This window comes from Vigna umbellata, chromosome 9, assembly GCF_029865625.1.
Source record: "Vigna umbellata cultivar VRB3 chromosome 9, Vumbellata_1.0, whole genome shotgun sequence".
Lineage (NCBI taxonomy): Eukaryota > Viridiplantae > Streptophyta > Magnoliopsida > Fabales > Fabaceae > Vigna > Vigna umbellata.
In genome coordinates this window covers 32,548,869-32,568,167 of record NC_142173.1, presented here as the reverse complement: position 1 = coordinate 32,568,167, position 19,299 = coordinate 32,548,869, and the positions used below count along the sequence as shown (strand labels likewise).

General features: G+C 40.9%; 1 protein-coding gene across 1 annotated transcript; it reads left to right on the top strand.

Annotated features, from left to right (window-relative positions):
* Window positions 1-2,118: 2,118 nt before the first annotated feature.
* On the top strand, window positions 2,119-10,072 carry LOC148193269 (uncharacterized). Its single transcript, XM_088099395.1, has 7 exons — window positions 2,119-3,307; window positions 3,563-4,025; window positions 4,329-5,178; window positions 5,215-6,057; window positions 6,169-6,705; window positions 7,113-7,178; window positions 9,947-10,072. Exons 1-7 carry the CDS (start codon window positions 2,119-2,121, stop codon window positions 10,070-10,072), a joined length of 4,074 nt encoding a protein of 1,357 aa, XP_087955521.1.
* The last annotated feature ends 9,227 nt before the right edge of the window (window positions 10,073-19,299 follow it).

Sequence of the window (19,299 nt, the reverse complement as noted above, 5' to 3'; positions counted from 1 at the left end):
AGTTTTGGTTGCATGCATGGATTTTAGGTCTGAATTATTTTGATTTCTGGCATCTTAGATTTACGTGGGAACTGTTGAGCGAAACTTGGGTGTAAGACGTGGTTAGAGGAAAACCTAGAATATTGCTTTTGGAAGTACACTGCTATTCAGGTAAGGGAAGCTTACATATATTTAAATTTATACGTGTATGATTGTATGAAAGCATGATGTGGGTTGATTGTATGAAATCTCTGTATACGTTTGTTTCTGATCTGCATGAACGAGCCTGTTGTGCTGTTATGATTTATTTACTGATATGATTTTCTGGGTTGTTGATCTGCATGCTGGTTGAAATGTATGAGTGATGGATGAATGCTATAATGTATGAATTGTTAAGATGTTGATTATTGAATATGAATTAATCTGGAAGTGAAAGTGTAAAGTTCATAAATTTGAGATTCATTTGAAGTATAAAGTATAAGTTAAATTGTTGAAATCTGGAAATTCTTAAAGTTGAGAAATCTGTACTTAAATCCTACCTTTGATAATTGACGCTCGTCACTGTACGGTCTTAGACCGTTCGGTTTTCTTTAAAATAACTTAAAAATGGAATTCTTTCATTTGGAAAGAATTCTGCTCGAGAACGAGCGTCCCCATTTGAGTAAATGAGCGTTTGGCCTTATGTCGAGCGTTCGCCGTTGATAGCGTTCGACCTTCTGTCGAGCGTACGTATTCGATGGCGTTCGACATCATGTCGAGCGTTAGTCTTTAATAGCGTTCAACCTCATGTTGAGCGTTAGTCTTTGATAACGTTCGCCCTTCTGTCGAGCGTTAGTCTTTAATAGCGTTCGACCTCATGTCGAGCGTTAGTCTTTAATAGCATTCGACCTCATGTTGAGTGTTAGACTTTGACAGCGTTCGATCCTCTGTCGAGCGTTCGTATTCGATAGTGTTTGACCTCATGTCGAACGTTCGTTTTAAATAGCTTCCATCCTGAATGTTAAAATAACTTTCGTCCTGATTTTAAATAGCGTTCGTCCTGATCTCAATTAGCGTTCGTCCATACAGTTAATTAACGTTCGTTTTTTTTTTTGAGAAGTGTATCTAAGAATGAAAATGTGATGTTGAGAGAATTATAAAATGAACGAGCCATATATGAGGTGAATTTATGAGTTTGAGATTTGAACGAGCGTTCCAAGGAGGAACGACTCTTGGTTGGAAATTGAGATTTGTAAAGTATGACTGTGGATAAGTTAAGACTCGCTGTCCATCCTGATGTTCCGTGATACGCCTCTTCAAGTAGAAGGGGGTACTCATGTGTGGGAACGGCAGGAGGTCCTTAGTCCATAAGTTAACATGGGCGACGTAAGAACGGACTTACCTCGAGTGGCAGCTGTTTAATGTTACCCAGTTACTACATCACTCGGGTGCAAGGACGCTTGTAACTACACAGATTCATACAGTCCGGACGGTCTGTCTAGCATTAGTATATTTATGCTTTGGTTGATGTTATATGTATATGTGCTGATTAAGTGATGGTTTGAATATAAATGTTGAAGTATGAATTTAAATTACGTAAGCTTACCCTTGTGTTTTCCTTGTGTTGTCTTATGGTCTTTGTACGTTCGTCTTGTCTTGCAATGATCATCCGTTGTGGATGTGAGCAGATGGTGGTGCATCTCTTGAAGAAATGCTAGAAGAAGAAATTTTGGAAGATGCAAATCTGGTCGAAGTTGAAGTAAAGGCCGAGCCTTAGAGCGCTCGTAAATGTTAGGCTGTTAATGTTAGATCTTTTTGGACGTTCGGTTAATCCTTTTGTAAAACCGTTCGTTCCGCTTTATTCCCTGTTACTCTGATACGCTCGTTATTTTGTAATGAAGCCGTTCGGTTTTGAACCACTGAATGCTGTTAATACTAAAGACTGTTTATTTTACTGTTAATTGTAATTAATCCTGATTTATGGTAATTACTGTATTTTGGGATGTTACATTAGTGGTATCAGAGCAGTTTTGTTCTCTTAAGGACGCTGTAGGTTATGAGCGCATTACGTTTTTACTGTGTGCTTCTCGTGTGTTTAATAAGTTAATGTTTTAACTGTTAGACACCTCTAACGTTCGTTTTCTCTAGGTACAGAAAACGATGGCCCCTAGACTCCCTCCTCCACCCCAACCTAACGAACCTGATGCGTCCAACCACGCCAGGTTGTTGGAGACAGTGATAGACCGTTTACAACAGCAGAATACAACCCTAATGGAACAAAACGCCACCCTGATGCAGCAAAACCAAGCTGCCATGCAAAGTCTGGAAGCTTCCCGTGCTAGCTCGGAAACAACCCAGCGACAGCTGATGGAGATTTTAGCATCAACCAGGCACACTGCGGGAGCGTCTTCTTCCAACGCTGCCCCGCCTACTGCTGAGTGGACCCTGGAGAGTTTCCTCCAACACCACCCGGCTAAATTCAGTGGGAAATGCCTTCCTGATGAGGCAGACCAGTGGCTGAGAGATATGGAGCGTATTTATGATGCTAAGAGGTGTCCGGATGAGAGCCGCTTGGCTTTTACAGAATATTTGTTGACTGGAGAAGCAAGTCACTGGTGGACGAGTATGAAGGCCATCTTAACGGACGCTCGGAATCCAGTAACCTGGGCGGTTTTCAGAGGCAAGTTTTATGAGGAGTATTTCCCGGACAGCGTACGTTACGCTAAGGAAGTTGAGTTCCTTCAACTGGCACAAGGAACCAAGTCTGTGTCGGAGTATACCAACACCTTTAAACACCTCCTGAGGTTCAATACGATGGCTACTAACGAGGAGTGGCAGTGCAGGAAGTTTGAGAATGGGTTGAGAAGTGATCTGAAAGTGTTGATCTCAAGTTTGTGTATTCGGTCTTTTCCTGCCATGGTCGAGCGAGCCAAGGTTTTGGAGAAGAATATGGCAGAGGCAGAACGGTTGAAGAGGCAGCAAACAGTGAGTAGGGGACCAATGGTGTCCAGGGGAGGTGCTGTACAGAGGAGACCTCCTTACGCTCGTCCAAATCAGTCTTCTCAGACGAGCGGATCACAAGCAGTAGTCCCTGTCGGACAGTCTGGGCAGGGAGGTGTTGTTTGTTTTCGGTGTGGAGGACCACATTATAGGTCTTCATGCCCTCAGTTGGTGGGAGTAAAGCAATGCACTCGTTGTGGAAGAAACGGGCACCTGCATCACGAGTGCAATATGAGTGGGCGTGCTGTGATGAGGCCACCTAATGCTGGACGAAATCAGCCAAGAGGAGGACGAGCCCAAGCTAGTGGGCGAGTGTATGCTATAACGAGCGCTGAAGCAGCGAGTTCAGGTAACCTTATTGTTGGTGAATGCATGCTGTTTGGTAGACCCTGCTGTGCTTTGTTTGATTCGGGGGCAACGCACTCCTTCATCTCGAAGGCGTGTGTTGAAAAGCTGGGATTAGAAGTGAGCGAGATGCAGTTTGATCTGGTGGTGTCGACCCCAGCAGCTGGTGAGGTTAGGACGTCCACTATGTGCGTCAAGTGTCCTATAGAAGTGGATGGGCGTAGGTTTAAAGTTAGCCTCATCTGCTTACCTCTTCAAGGTTTGGAGGTTATCTTAGGAATGGATTGGTTGGCTGCCAATCGTGTTCTTCTTGATTGTGGAGCGAAAGAGTTGATCTTCCCTGGTGTAGATGAAGAAGTTCTTTCAGTGACGCTCGGTCAGCTGAAAGAAGACATTATGGAAGGCGCCAGCTGTTTCTTGATTATGACTCACGAGGATCAGGAATCCAGAGGAAGGGTAGAAGAACGATCGTCCACTAGAAACGGTAATGGACGATCAGTTGTGGACGAGTTTGCGGACGTTTTTCCGGAAGAGATCCCTGGACTTCCCCCTCAGCGTGAAGTGGAGTTTACAATTGATTTGGTGACTACAGCCGCTCCCATCTCGGTTCAGCCATATAGGATGTCGCCTGCGGAGTTATCTGAACTAAAGAAGCAGATTGAGGAGTTGATAGAGAAGAAATTTATTAGGCCGAGCGTATCACCCTGGGGAGCGCCTGTGCTGTTAGTAAGGAAGAAGGATGGCAGCTCTCGGTTGTGTATTGACTACAGGCAATTAAACAAGCTGACCATCAAGAACAAGTACCCTTTGCCGAGGATAGATGACTTGCTAGATCAACTACATGGGGCTGCAGTATTCTCGAAGATTGATTTGAGATCCGGATATCATCAAATTAGGGTTAAAGAAGATGACATCCAGAAGACAGCATTCAGGTCGCGTTATGGGCATTATGAATATTTGGTGATGCCTTTTGGAGTAACGAACGCTCCAGCCGTGTTCATGGAGTACATGAACCGCATATTCAGGCCCTATTTGGATAAGTTTGTGGTTGTCTTCATAGATGATATCCTCATCTATTCCAAGACTGAAGAAGAGCATGAAGAGCACCTTAGACTCGTACTTGGAGTGTTGCGGGAGAAAGAATTATATGCCAAGTTGTCTAAGTGTGAATTCTGGATGAAGGAGATCCAGTTTTTGGGTCATGTGGTGTCGGCTGGAGGCATCTCAGTGGATCCAGCGAAAGTGCGAGCGGTATTGGATTGGGAGAGTCCGCGTTCGGTCACGGAGGTACGTAGTTTTGTTGGACTGGCGGGCTACTACAGACGTTTCATTGAAGGTTTTGCTAAGATAGTAGCGCCGCTAACTCAGTTGACCCGTAAAGATCAGCCGTTCGCTTGGACTGATCGTTGTGAGGCCAGTTTTCAAGAGCTGAAGGTCAAGCTGACGAGCGCCCCAGTGCTGGTTATTCCGGATACGTCTAAATCATTTGAAGTCTATTGCGACGCTTCTCATCAGGGTCTGGGTTGTGTTTTAATGCAAGAGAGGCGAGCGGTAGCGTATGCGTCTCGGCAGTTGAGGATTCACGAGAGGAATTATCCAACGCACGACCTGGAGTTGGCAGCGGTCGTTTTTGCACTGAAGATCTGGAGGCATTTCTTGTATGGATCCACGTTCCAAGTTTTCAGTGATCACAAGAGTCTCAAGTACCTCTTTGATCAGAAGGAGTTGAATATGAGGCAGAGGAGGTGGCTTGAGTTCTTGAAGGATTATGATTTCGAGCTGCTCTACCATCCAGGAAAAGCGAACGTGGTAGCGGACGCTCTGAGCAGAAAAGTGGTGCATATGTCGTCTCTGATGGTGCGCGAACTGAGCTTGGTAGAGAGTTTCAGAGATCTAAGGTTACAGTTTGAGTTAGAACCGAACAGCATCAAGTGCTGTAACCTTAGAATATCTAGCAATGTGTTCGACCAAATCAGAATGAAGCAGCGTGAGGATGAAGAACTGGTGAAGATATTAAACGCGCTTGTTTCAAATAAAGATAAGGACTTCAACACAGGAACGGACGGCATGCTGCGTTACAAGGGTAGGACGTGCGTTCCTAACGATGGCGAGCTGAAGCGGATTATTTTGGAGGAAGCTCATCACAGTAGTCTTAGCATGCACCCTGGCATGACCAAGATGTATCAAGACCTACGAAAATCGTTTTGGTGGCCTGGAATGAAGGGTGATGTCGCTCGTTTTGTGGCATCATGTCTAACCTGTCAACGAGCGAAGGCAGAATATCAAAGACCTGGCGGATTGCTTCAACAGTTGGAGATTCCCGAATGGAAGTGGGATAGCATATCCATGGATTTCGTGACTCATCTACCACGCACGGTCAGAAATCATGATTCAATCTGGGTGATCGTGGATAGGCTAACAAAGAGCGCCCACTTCCTAGCTGTCAACTTAAAGATGTCGTTAGCCAATTTAGCTAAGTTGTATATCCAGGAGATCGTTCGTCTGCATGGAGTACCTTCGAGCATAATTTCAGATCGAGATACAAGGTTCACTTCACGGTTTTGGCAGTCACTTCAAAGCGAGCTCGGTAGTAGGTTGCAAATGAGTTCAGCCTACCACCCTCAGACGGACGGCCAGTCTGAACGAACCATCCAGACGTTAGAAGATTTGCTGAGGACGTGCGTCCTAGATCACTTAGGCGCATGGGATGAGATTCTGCCGCTAGTGGAGTTCACTTATAACAACAGTTACCAGGCGAGCATTAGAATGGCGCCGTTTGAAGCTCTCTATGGGAGGAAGTGCAGAACGCCACTTTGCTGGTTTCAAGAGGGAGAGAACGTACTAACTGGACCTGAACTCATTCAGCAAACGACCGAGAAAGTCAAGCAAATTCAGGAGAGATTGAAGACGTCTTTAAGCAGGCAGAAGTCGTACGCGGATAAAAGGAGAAGACCGTTGGAGTTCGCTGCAGGAGATCATGTATTCCTTCGACTCAATCCAGTCACTGGTGTGGGACGAGCTGTTCGTCCAAAGAAGTTATCCCCCAAGTTCATTGGACCCTACCAGATATTGAGGAAGATCGGACCAGTGGCGTATGAGCTTGCGTTGCCACCCCAGCTATCCAACCTTCACCCCGTTTTCCACGTCTCTCAACTTCGGAAGTATATATCAAATCCGTCACACGTACTGGAGTTAGAAGACATTCAGCTACGTCCAGATCGAACGTTAGAATTGCATCCAGTTCGTGTAGAAGATAGCCGCACCAAGTACTACAAGGGCAAGGAAGTTCGCTTGGTGAAGATGGTGTGGGACGCTAAGACGGGTGATTCAACGTGGGAAGTTGAGAGCGCCATGAAGGACTTGTATCCTAATCTGTTTTTGGGTAAGTCTCTAATTTTCGAGGTCGAAAATTTTTGTAGATAGGTGGAATGTGAGATCCCAGTAAATTAGAGACGTAATTAGGTGTCAAATCAGTATTTATTATGCTGCTGATTCACCTAGTTGCTTCCATAAATGAGCCACGCCACACGTCCAGTGCATTAATTTCGCACTGAACGCTGCATGCATGAGCGCCACTTGTCACGATGGAAGTTTCCAATTCAGAGTTTGGTATGCAGGTGTCAGCGAGGGAGACGTTCGTTCAAACGAACGTGAGTTCAGCAAAAAGAGTTTTTCGAAAACCCTCCACTCACCTGTATCACTCATCTTCTTCCTCTGAACCAGACTTCCATTTTCTCTGATCTCTCTCTAGAACCAGTGATCTTCTCTCTTCTGTAACTCATCTTCTTCTTCTCCGATTCACTTTCCAGAACCGTAAGGACGTTCGTCCAGCTGTGATCTTCCGTTTGGACCGAACAGAACTTGGAGCGGAACTGGTAAGTCTTCACGTCTAAGCGTCATCTTTCTGGTCTCATGCGAACCCTAGTTTTGGTTGCATGCATGGATTTTAGGTCTGAATTATTTTGATTTCTGGCATCTTAGATTTACGTGGGAACTGTTGAGCGAAACTTGGGTGTAAGACGTGGTTAGAGGAAAACCTAGAATATTGCTTTTGGAAGTACACTGCTATTCAGGTAAGGGAAGCTTACATATATTTAAATTTATACGTGTATGATTGTATGAAAGCATGATGTGGGTTGATTGTATGAAATCTCTGTATACGTTTGTTTCTGATCTGCATGAACGAGCCTGTTGTGCTGTTATGATTTATTTACTGATATGATTTTCTGGGTTGTTGATCTGCATGCTGGTTGAAATGTATGAGTGATGGATGAATGCTATAATGTATGAATTGTTAAGATGTTGATTATTGAATATGAATTAATCTGGAAGTGAAAGTGTAAAGTTCATAAATTTGAGATTCATTTGAAGTATAAAGTATAAGTTAAATTGTTGAAATCTGGAAATTCTTAAAGTTGAGAAATCTGTACTTAAATCCTACCTTTGATAATTGACGCTCGTCACTGTACGGTCTTAGACCGTTCGGTTTTCTTTAAAATAACTTAAAAATGGAATTCTTTCATTTGGAAAGAATTCTGCTCGAGAACGAGCGTCCCCATTTGAGTAAATGAGCGTTTGGCCTTATGTCGAGCGTTCGCCGTTGATAGCGTTCGACCTTCTGTCGAGCGTACGTATTCGATGGCGTTCGACATCATGTCGAGCGTTAGTCTTTAATAGCGTTCAACCTCATGTTGAGCGTTAGTCTTTGATAACGTTCGCCCTTCTGTCGAGCGTTAGTCTTTAATAGCGTTCGACCTCATGTCGAGCGTTAGTCTTTAATAGCATTCGACCTCATGTTGAGTGTTAGACTTTGACAGCGTTCGATCCTCTGTCGAGCGTTCGTATTCGATAGTGTTTGACCTCATGTCGAACGTTCGTTTTAAATAGCTTCCATCCTGAATGTTAAAATAACTTTCGTCCTGATTTTAAATAGCGTTCGTCCTGATCTCAATTAGCGTTCGTCCATACAGTTAATTAACGTTCGTTTTTTTTTTTGAGAAGTGTATCTAAGAATGAAAATGTGATGTTGAGAGAATTATAAAATGAACGAGCCATATATGAGGTGAATTTATGAGTTTGAGATTTGAACGAGCGTTCCAAGGAGGAACGACTCTTGGTTGGAAATTGAGATTTGTAAAGTATGACTGTGGATAAGTTAAGACTCGCTGTCCATCCTGATGTTCCGTGATACGCCTCTTCAAGTAGAAGGGGGTACTCATGTGTGGGAACGGCAGGAGGTCCTTAGTCCATAAGTTAACATGGGCGACGTAAGAACGGACTTACCTCGAGTGGCAGCTGTTTAATGTTACCCAGTTACTACATCACTCGGGTGCAAGGACGCTTGTAACTACACAGATTCATACAGTCCGGACGGTCTGTCTAGCATTAGTATATTTATGCTTTGGTTGATGTTATATGTATATGTGCTGATTAAGTGATGGTTTGAATATAAATGTTGAAGTATGAATTTAAATTACGTAAGCTTACCCTTGTGTTTTCCTTGTGTTGTCTTATGGTCTTTGTACGTTCGTCTTGTCTTGCAATGATCATCCGTTGTGGATGTGAGCAGATGGTGGTGCATCTCTTGAAGAAATGCTAGAAGAAGAAATTTTGGAAGATGCAAATCTGGTCGAAGTTGAAGTAAAGGCCGAGCCTTAGAGCGCTCGTAAATGTTAGGCTGTTAATGTTAGATCTTTTTGGACGTTCGGTTAATCCTTTTGTAAAACCGTTCGTTCCGCTTTATTCCCTGTTACTCTGATACGCTCGTTATTTTGTAATGAAGCCGTTCGGTTTTGAACCACTGAATGCTGTTAATACTAAAGACTGTTTATTTTACTGTTAATTGTAATTAATCCTGATTTATGGTAATTACTGTATTTTGGGATGTTACAATTTTCTTTTAAAATATAATTAAAGTGTAGTTTATCAATACATTTCTCTTAAATCTAGTCTTATATTTGTGTATATGTACGAGTTGTTTTTTTTTTTTAAATCTGTGTTAAGAAAATTAATTAGTTATTATTATATTTTAAAAAATAATTTATTTATATAATTATATTTTAGTGTTATAATTATATATAATTATAATATAATATTTAAATACAGAGTTAGATAATATAAAAAATTTAAATAATTATTTATTGGAATATGTTAACGTATTATTGGTAAAAATAGAAAAAAAATAAAAAATAACTTGTAAAGAGACCAAAGCAGTAATACTACATTTTTTTTAAATATAGTGTATAGTTAAATCTATGGATTTTTTTTTCAATTCTTTATACAGTTACCCCCAGTTATTTTTTTAGAAAGAGTTTTAAATGTTGCAATTTTAATTTTCTTAAAATACCACTAAAATATAGTACTCTAAATCAGTCTTAAAAAAAACGTCCACTTAAAATCTGTGATTCTTATTTTTACTTAACGACTCTCATATATGATTTTTTTTTCAATAAATTTTGTAAAAAGACAAAGACACATTTTTATGATATTTTATACTCTCAGCTTTCAAAAGTAATTTCCAAGAAGCTAAAAAGGGGAATAAATAATGAATGATGAATAAATAAGAAAAGGTTATTCTCCATATATATCTTTTGCTTTTCTTTTCTTTTAATTATTTATTAACTTCTCCTTTACGTGTTTTCAGGTTGAATATGTGGTGATGGAAGAGAAGACCATGGGAGCATACGATCTTATTAAGATATACTGTGAACTTATTACAGCACGTTTGCCAGTGATTGAATCACAAAAGTCTGTAAATTTCACCAAATAACTTTATAATATCTTTTTATACTTTCCTATTTTATTTTTATCATTTTAAATTTTATATAGGATAAAAATGAAAAAATAGAATTTTTTAGAAAAACAAGAACTATAAATTTATTCTTTTAAAATTTTGGATTAAAATTTTAAGTTGGGAATAATTTCAGTATTCAGGTCTTGTTAGTGCTGCTTCTTCCTAAAAATCATTAATATTTTTCATAAAAATATACATGAAGATACTTATGTATAAATACATTTTTATGTTTATTTGACACAAAAATGAGTTTAAAAATATAAACTTTTGTATTTAAAAAAAAAGAGTAAAAAATAACTAAAAATAGCGTCAAATAAATATAAAAAATAAATGTAAAAATTTAAGTGTTTCAAAGAATATTTTTTATTTATGTATTTATATATCATGACATTTAAAGGGAACTGTAACATCCCAATAAATAGTAATTACCATTAATAAGAACTAATCACATTTACAGAAAATACAGTGCAGTCTTAATATTTACAACAGCTGTTCCAAAAGAAAACAGCACGTACAACAATTTTTACAGTGTTCAGAATTTTTCTAAGATACCAAACCAGTTCTGGATGAACAATTCTGCAGTACTAAATACAGAACTTCCAAAATACAGCACAGAAAATCTAACATCTACTACGGAACTAGCCCCTACTGCTCAGATTTAACTTCAACTTCTACCAAGTTGGCGTCCTCCAAATTTTCTTCTTCTAGCATTGCTTCAAGGGGTGCCTCTCCATCTGCTCACATCCACAACGGATGATCATTGCATTGACAAGACGGACATACAAAACAGTAGACAACACAAGGAAATTGCAAGGGTAAGCTTAGGTAATTTAATTCAATACAATCAACATATTTTAACATAGCAAATCAATCATACATTTCATACAACATTAGACATATATCCACGCATACAGTAACTCATTCAGATTCTCATAATTAAAGACTGTCCGGACTGTATGATCCATGTATCTACAGGCGTTCCTGCACCCGGGTGATGTAGTAACTGGGATACCCTCAACAGCTGCCACCCGAGGTTAACCCTTATCAGCCCAAAGTACTATGTAGGACTAGGGCCTCCTGCCATTCTCACGCATGAACTACTCTCCTCTACATGAGGATGAGCAATCACGGAATATCAGGATGAACAGCCATCAGTAGCTTATCCATGGTCATACTACACTACTTCTCATATTCACATCATAGAGACGTTCCTCCTTGGAACGCTCATTCACAATTCATTCAAATCAAATTCATTCAAAACGTCATTCGCACATTATTATCCATTCCTCTTATTCAGATTTTCATTCTGTGTTCCACTCTCTTAATTTAAACAAAAGTTTATCATTTAATAGATCTAGATGATTGTATTACAGTACACTGCTATCACGTTTCTGAACAAAAGAAACGCACCATTATTCATTCACGGACGTTGATACAATTAACTAATTTAATTGAAATTGAGTCTAAAAGATCCAAATAATACTTAGGAAAATTCTAAGTATAAAGACTTGAAGTTAAATGAAAAGGACCATCACAGTTTAAATGAATTCAAATAAATAATCAGAGCATTAGTAAATTCGGAAACGAACACTGCCAGTCAAAGACCGAACGTTAATTAATAAATTGAACGAACGCTGTGAAGTTCGCTTACAAGCAATGATAAGGACGAGCGTTCAGTAGAAACTGAACACTGCTTAGGACGAACGCCAGGTCAATGACCGAGCACCAAATAGAACGAACGCGCATTTGAAAGAACGTTCGGTATCAGACCGAACGCTAACTAGGACGAACGCTCAATCTAAGACCAAGAGTTCATTTGGACGAACGCTCAGTATAATACTAAGCGCCACTTATGACGAACGCTGGTAAACAAAACCGAGCGTCCTAACTATACTTCACTTTATTTTCAATAATTGGACACGCTAGGCTAAGCCGAACGCTCACGCCTAACTCTTGACACTAATAACGCTCGTTCTTAATCAGAGTCCTTTCCAAATGAAAGAATCCTCATGCTAAGTGATGTTCCAGGGAAACCGAACGGTATAAGACCGTTCGATAACGAGCGTACAAGATCAATCAGAGAAGATAAGAATTTCAAGATTTTTCAAAGAGATAATTTCACAGTTTTCATATGATTAGAACTTTAAAATTTCATCTTCACCATAAATCTCATACATTACAGAATTCATATTGTCATCTCATAAATCCAGACTCCAATCATATTCCAAATCATATATTACACATTCTGCATAAAATCCAACAATATTCATCATCTCATCAACCCGAATTATCCATTTTCAAGTGCAGACATATCAGCATCAACATACAGTTTCACACATTATCATTCATATACAACCAGTGCCACAGGCTCTTTCATACATACTCAAACATCAAATATTTCATGCATTTCAGACATCCAGTACACTTCATTACTGTCATGAACATCAAACCAGTATTAAATTAAATTACTAAAGCTTCCCTTACCTGGTCTAGCAGTGTACTTCCAATTGCTTAAGATTTTCTCTCGATCAATAACAGCTTTCTACCCAATGAATCACTCCACGATTTTCACTAAATCTAAGATACCAAAAATGACATAAGATTCAAACCTATAACCCATGCATGCAACCAGGATTTGGTTCGCATGACCTAAAACAGACAAGTGCAGGGACGAGAACTTACCAGTCCAGATTTTTGGTTTTTTGTTCGGTTCAAAACAATGCTCACAGTGCAGGGAAGGTTTCTACGGTGTCTGAAATGATATTGGAAGAGATGATGGTGAGTTATTTCAAAGAGGAGATGAAAGAGTGCAGAGAAAATGCAGAGAAGATGGAAGATCAGAATTCGAGAGGAAGATGATGATTGCATGTAAGGAAGAGAAGTGTTTTTCAGAGAAATCATTTTCTCTCCCTCGTCAAACGGTTGAGCAGTTACACACTGCCACCTGGTTTCCAATACAGCTTTTAGAAGCTTCCAAGATGACATATGGCATTCAGTGCATGCTGAGAGGAAGTGAGTGGATTTTGACGTGGCAAGGTGCAGTAAAAATGTGATCAGAGAATGGATTAGTGTGCATTAGTTTATCAGGTTCTCACATTCTCCCTAACCACAAAAATTTTCGTCCTCGAAAATTCTAAGGCTTACCAGGGAATAAATGCGGATACAATTCTCTCACAGTCTCTTCAACCTCCCATGTTGAGTCACCAGTCTTTGCATTCCACACCACTTTCACGAGACGAACATCCTTTCCTTTGTAGAGTCTGGTGCGGCTGTCTTCCACACAAACAGGTTGCATCTCCAGTGTTCGATCTGGACGAAGTTGGATGTCTTCTAATTCCAGTACGTGTGATGGATCAGCTATATATTTACGGAGTTGAGAAACATGAAAGACTGGATGAAGGTTGGACAGTTGAGGTGGTAAAGCCAATTCATACGCCACTGCTCCAATCTTCTTTAAAATTTGATAAGGTCCAACGTACTTGGGTGATAGTTTCTTTGGACGAAGAACTCTTCCCACACCAGTGATTGGATTCAACCTCAGAAATACGTGATCTCCAGCAGCGAATTCTAAGGGTCTTCTTCTCCTATCTGCATACGATTTCTGCCTGCTTTGAGAAGTCTTCAAACGTTCTTGAATCAGTTTCACCTTCTCAGTTGTTTGCTGGATTAATTCAGGTCCAGTTACTGCAGTTTCACCTTCTTGGAACCAACACAAAGGAGTTCTACACTTTCTTCCATAAAGAGCTTCAAACGGTGCCATTCCTATGCTTGCTTGAAAGCTATTGTTGTACGTGAATTCAACAAGCGGCAGAACCTCATCCCATACTCCCATATGGTCTATAACACAGGTCCTCAACAAGTCTTCAAGAGTCTGGATGGTTCGTTCAGATTGACCATCAGTCTGAGGGTGATAAGCAGAACTCATTTGCAGTTTGCTTCCCAATTCTCCTTGCAATGACTGCCAAAAACGAGATGTGAATCTCGTGTCTCGATCTGATATAATGCTTGAAGGAACTCCATGCAATCTAACAATCTCCTTAACGTATAATTTGGCCAAGTTTGTCATGGACATCTTCAAGTTAACAGCTAGGAAGTGAGTGCTCTTAGTTAATCTATCCACAATCACCCAAATTGAATCATGGTTTCGGACTGTACGTGGCAGATGAGTCACGAAATCCATGGAGATGCTATCCCACTTCCATTCTGGAATTTCCAATGGCTGCAGCAATCCTCCTGGTCTTTGGTGTTCAGCCTTTGCACGTTGACAAGTTAAACAAGAAGACACAAAACGTGCAATGTCACTCTTCATTCCAGGCCACCAGAATGATAAACGAAGGTCCTGATACATCTTAGTCATGCCAGGATGCATGCTAAGACGGCTGTGATGTCCCTCCTCCATTATAATCCTCTTTAGCTCATCATCGTTTGGAACGCACGTTCTTCCCATATAACGCAGCAGACCGTCCGTTCCAGTACTGAATTCCTTAGCCTGATCTGTGCCGAGCGTCATTAATATCTTGGCTAATTCTTCATCCTCACGCTGCTTCACTCGGATCCGGTCAAACACATTACTGGAGAGTCTAAGATTACAGCATCTGATAACGTCCGTTCCCAAGTCGAACTGCAACCTTAGATCTCTAAAGCTTTCCACCAAATTCAGCTCCTTCACCATCATTGCAGAGACCCTCACGGCCTTCCTACTCAAGGCATCAGCTACCACATTAGCTTTTCCAGGATGATACAACAGTTCAAATTCATAATCCTTCAAGAATTCAAGCCACCTCCTTTGCCTCATATTCAACTCCTTTTGATCAAAGAGGTACTTGAGACTCTTGTGATCACTAAACACCTGAAACGTTGCTCCATACAGGTAGTGCCTCCATATTTTCAATGCAAACACGACTGCTGCTAGCTCCAAGTCATGTGTGGGATAATTCTTCTCATGAATTTTCAACTGTCTCGAAGCATAAGCCACTGCCCTCCTTTCCTGCATCAGCACACAGCCCAAACCTTGATATGATGCATCACAATACACTTCAAAAGGTTTGGCCGTATCTGGAATGACCAACACAGGAGCGCTTGTTAATTTCCTCTTCAATTCCTGGAAGCTCTCCTCACATCTATCTGTCCAAGCAAACGGCTGATCCTTCCTGGTGAGGTAAGTCAGAGGGGCTACTATCTTAGAAAATCCCTCAATGAACCGCCTATAGTAGCCCGCAAGTCCCACAAAGCTTCTAACTTCCGTGACAGAACGTGGACTCTCCCAATCTAGCACTGCCTTCACCTTGGCTGGATCCACTGCAATACCACCAGCAGAAACAACGTGCCCCAAAAATTGGATCTCCTTCATCCAGAATTCACACTTTGAACGCTTGGCATACAGCTCTTTCTCCCTCAATACGCTCAAGACAATCCTCAAGTGGTCTTCATGTTCTTCAAAGTTCTTGGAATATATGAGGATGTCATCAATAAACACCACAACAAACTTATCAAGGTACGGCCTGAAGATTCTGTTCATATAGTCCATGAAGATTGCAGGTGCGTTTGTCACTCCAAAGGGCATCACCACATACTCATAATGGCCATAACGAGACCGAAATGCAGTCTTCTGAATGTCCTCTTCTTTCACTCTAATTTGATGATAGCCCGAACGTAAATCAATTTTAGAAAATACACGCGCACCATGCAACTGGTCCAGCAGGTCATCAATTCTTGGAAGAGGATACTTGTTCTTGATGGTCAGCTTATTAAGTTGTCTATAATCAATGCATAGCCGTGAGCTGCCATCCTTCTTCTTGACCAACAATACAGGCGCTCCCCATGGTGAAGCACTTGGCCTGATGAACTTCTTATCCATTAACTCTTCAATTTGCTTCTTAAGCTCCACCAACTCAGCTGGTGCCATTCTGTAAGGTTGAACCGAGATGGGTGCAGCAGTGGTTACCAAATCAATTGTGAATTCTACCTCACGGATGGGAGGTAGACCAGGTACTTCATCCGGAAAAACATCTGGAAATTCATCCACTACTGTTCGTTCTCCACTGTTATCAACATTGGATGAACGCTCCATCTCACTGCTTTCATACGTCATGATAAGAAAACAGCTTGCCCCCTCCATGATATCCTCCTTAAACTGCCCAAGAGTGATTGACAGTTCTTCCTCTTCTTCATCTGGAAAGACTAACTCCTTCTTCCCACAGTCAATGAGGATCCGATTGGTAGCCAACCAATCCATCCCCAAAATTACTTCTAAGTCTTGAAGGGGTAAACAAATGAGATTAACCTTATATCTACGCCCCTCAACTTCTGTCGCAACCGGAATCGCGACGGGACGACGATCCAAAAAGAAACGGGTTTTAAAAAGAGATTTGGAGTCGCCACCATAGTTTATTATGGAAAACTATGGAAAAACCTCAAAATGATAAAGCACGGTCCACGAAAACCATATTCTAGGTTCGGGAGTCGGTTACGTGTAGGGAAGGTGTTAGCACCCTACAACGCCTGCCCTAAGGCAGTACCTTTAACTAAATGCACGAATATGATGTGGTTTTTCAAAATGTTTAATTATCCCCTAAAATAAAATTATAAATAAACAAATATATTTTTTTAGTTTTTTGGGCCCGACAAGGATTGACCTTGCTCCTACGTATTCTCATTCAAAATGAGAAATCAGGGTTACGTAGTTCTAGCTGAAAGACTGTTTGTTTGTTTGAAAAAGCAGATGTTTTTTAATTTTTGGAGATTTTTATGTTTTTAATATTTTCGAGAAAAAGAAGGTAATGAGTACTAGGCCGACGCGAACGGTCGCACGAATATTCATACCTTTAAAATAGTATTTAAATATTTTTGATTATTTTTGAAAAGAGAGATAACGATATTAAGCACTAGGCCGATGCGAACGATCACACGAGCACTCATACCGTTATCTACTTATTTAGGATGACTTGAGAGCACTGAGTGCTAGGCTGATGCGGACGATCGCACGAGCACTCATACTCTCGTTTAATATTACGTAAATAAGAGAGAAAAGTATTGAACACTAGGACGATGCGAACGATCACACGAGTGTTCAACCTTTAAACGTATTTTTGAAATTTTATTTAAGAAAAGAAGAAAAAGGTTTTTTAGCACAAGGACGACGCGAGCGGTCACACGTGTGCTTAAACCTTTAAAACATATTTTTGTAAATTTATTTAAAGAAGAAGAAAAGGTTTTTAGCACAAGGACGACGCGAGCGGTCACACGTGTGCTTAAACCTTTAAAACGTATTTTTGAAATTTTATTTAAGAAAAGAAGAAAAGGCTTTTAGCACAAGGACGACGCGATCGGTCACACGTGTGCTTAAACCTTTAAAACGTGTTTTTGAAATTTATTTAATGAAGAAGAAGAGGTTTTTAGCACAAGGACGACGCGAGCGGTCACACGTGTGCTTAAACCTTTAAAACGTATTTTTGAAATTTTATTTAAGAAAAGAAGAAAAGGTTTTTAGCACAAGGAAGACGCGAGCGGTCACACGTGCGCTTAAACCTTTATATATTTTTGTCATATTATTTAAAGAAGAAGAAAAGGTTTTTAGCACAAGGACGACGCGAGCGGTCACACGTGCGCTTAAACCTTTATATATTTTTGTAAATTCTTTTTAATTAAACTATAAATATTGTATTATTAAATATATATTTTAAAATAAGTAGATATTTAAAATAAATAAATAGAATAAAATAAGACAATAAAGAAAAATAAAATAATCAACAAAAAAAAGAAATGGGAGAGATTGAACGAACGTTGGGGACAGTATCAGAATAACGAGCGTTCGTTAGGTAAAGAACGAACGTTCGTTGGGGGAAAGGACGAACGTTCGTTGCAAGGAACGAACGTTCGTTGGGGAAGATATCGGACGTTGTAAAGGGCACAAAATGACGAGCGTTCGCAAGGAGAGGACGAACGAACATTGTTGAAATGACGAGCGTTCGTTAAGAGACAAAACGAACGGACGTTGTTGAAATTACAAATGGACATTGGGAACGAAGGCTGAATGACGAGCGCTCGTTGTGGAAATGGCGAACGAACGCTTGGAACGAAAGCAAAATAACGAGTGCTTGGATCGAAAGCAAAATAACGAGCGCTCATTGGTATGACGAGTGCTCATTCAAGAAATGTGGCGAACGGACGTTTTGAACGAAAGCAAAATAACGAGCGCTTGGATCGAAAGCAAAATAACGAGCGCTCATTGGTAAAGATAGTGAACGGACGTTCAAAAATGCAAGTCTTAAGGACGAACGCTCGTTGTATGAAAAGACGAACGGACGTTCAAAAATTGAAGCTTAAGAACGAACGTTCGTTATTGAAATGACGAACGAACGTTTAGACAGGGAAACCTAGTGACGAACATTCGTTATTGGAATGACGAACGGACGTTTAGACAGGGAAGCCTAATAACGAACGCTCGTCGTTGAAATGACAAGTGGACGTTTGGACAATCAAGTTCAATGACGAACGTTCGTTATTGAAACGAACGAACGTGTAGACAGGAAAGCTCAAGGACGAACGCTCATCATTGAAATGACGAATGAACGTTTAGACAAGGAAACTTAATGACGGACGTTCGTTATGACGAACGGACGTTTAGACAGGTAAGCTTAAATGACGAACGTTCGTTATTGAAAACGAACGAACATGTAGACCGGAAAGCTCAAGGACGAACGCTCATCATTGAAATGACGAACGAACGTTCAGACAGGGAAACCTAATGACGAACGTTCGTTATTGGAATGACGAACGGACGTTTAAACAGGGAAGCCTAATAACGAACGCTCGTCGTTGAAATGACAAGTGGACGTTTGGATAAGAGGCTAAATAACGAACGCACCAAAAAGGCCCAAGGTTCTTGGACGCACGCTTAATTCTGGGCCTGGCCCAGTTGAATGGTTTCTAACCTAGAATTCCTTAGGGGTTCTGCCTTCCCACTCTCATTCACTCCTTCGCGCCGGCTCGTGCTCTCTCCAGGGATCCAATATCTTCTACTCAGCACCACGACTCACTGCCATCTCCGTCATAACCGGCCACCGTCACCTCGACCAGAACAACCTTGGCCTCGTCGGCAGCAACTCGCGCCACCAAAACCACCACCAGCCACGACGTCACTGTCTCCACCTTTCTCACTTCGAAAACGGCGATTCTCAGGAAGGGTCTTCCTCCGCATTCAT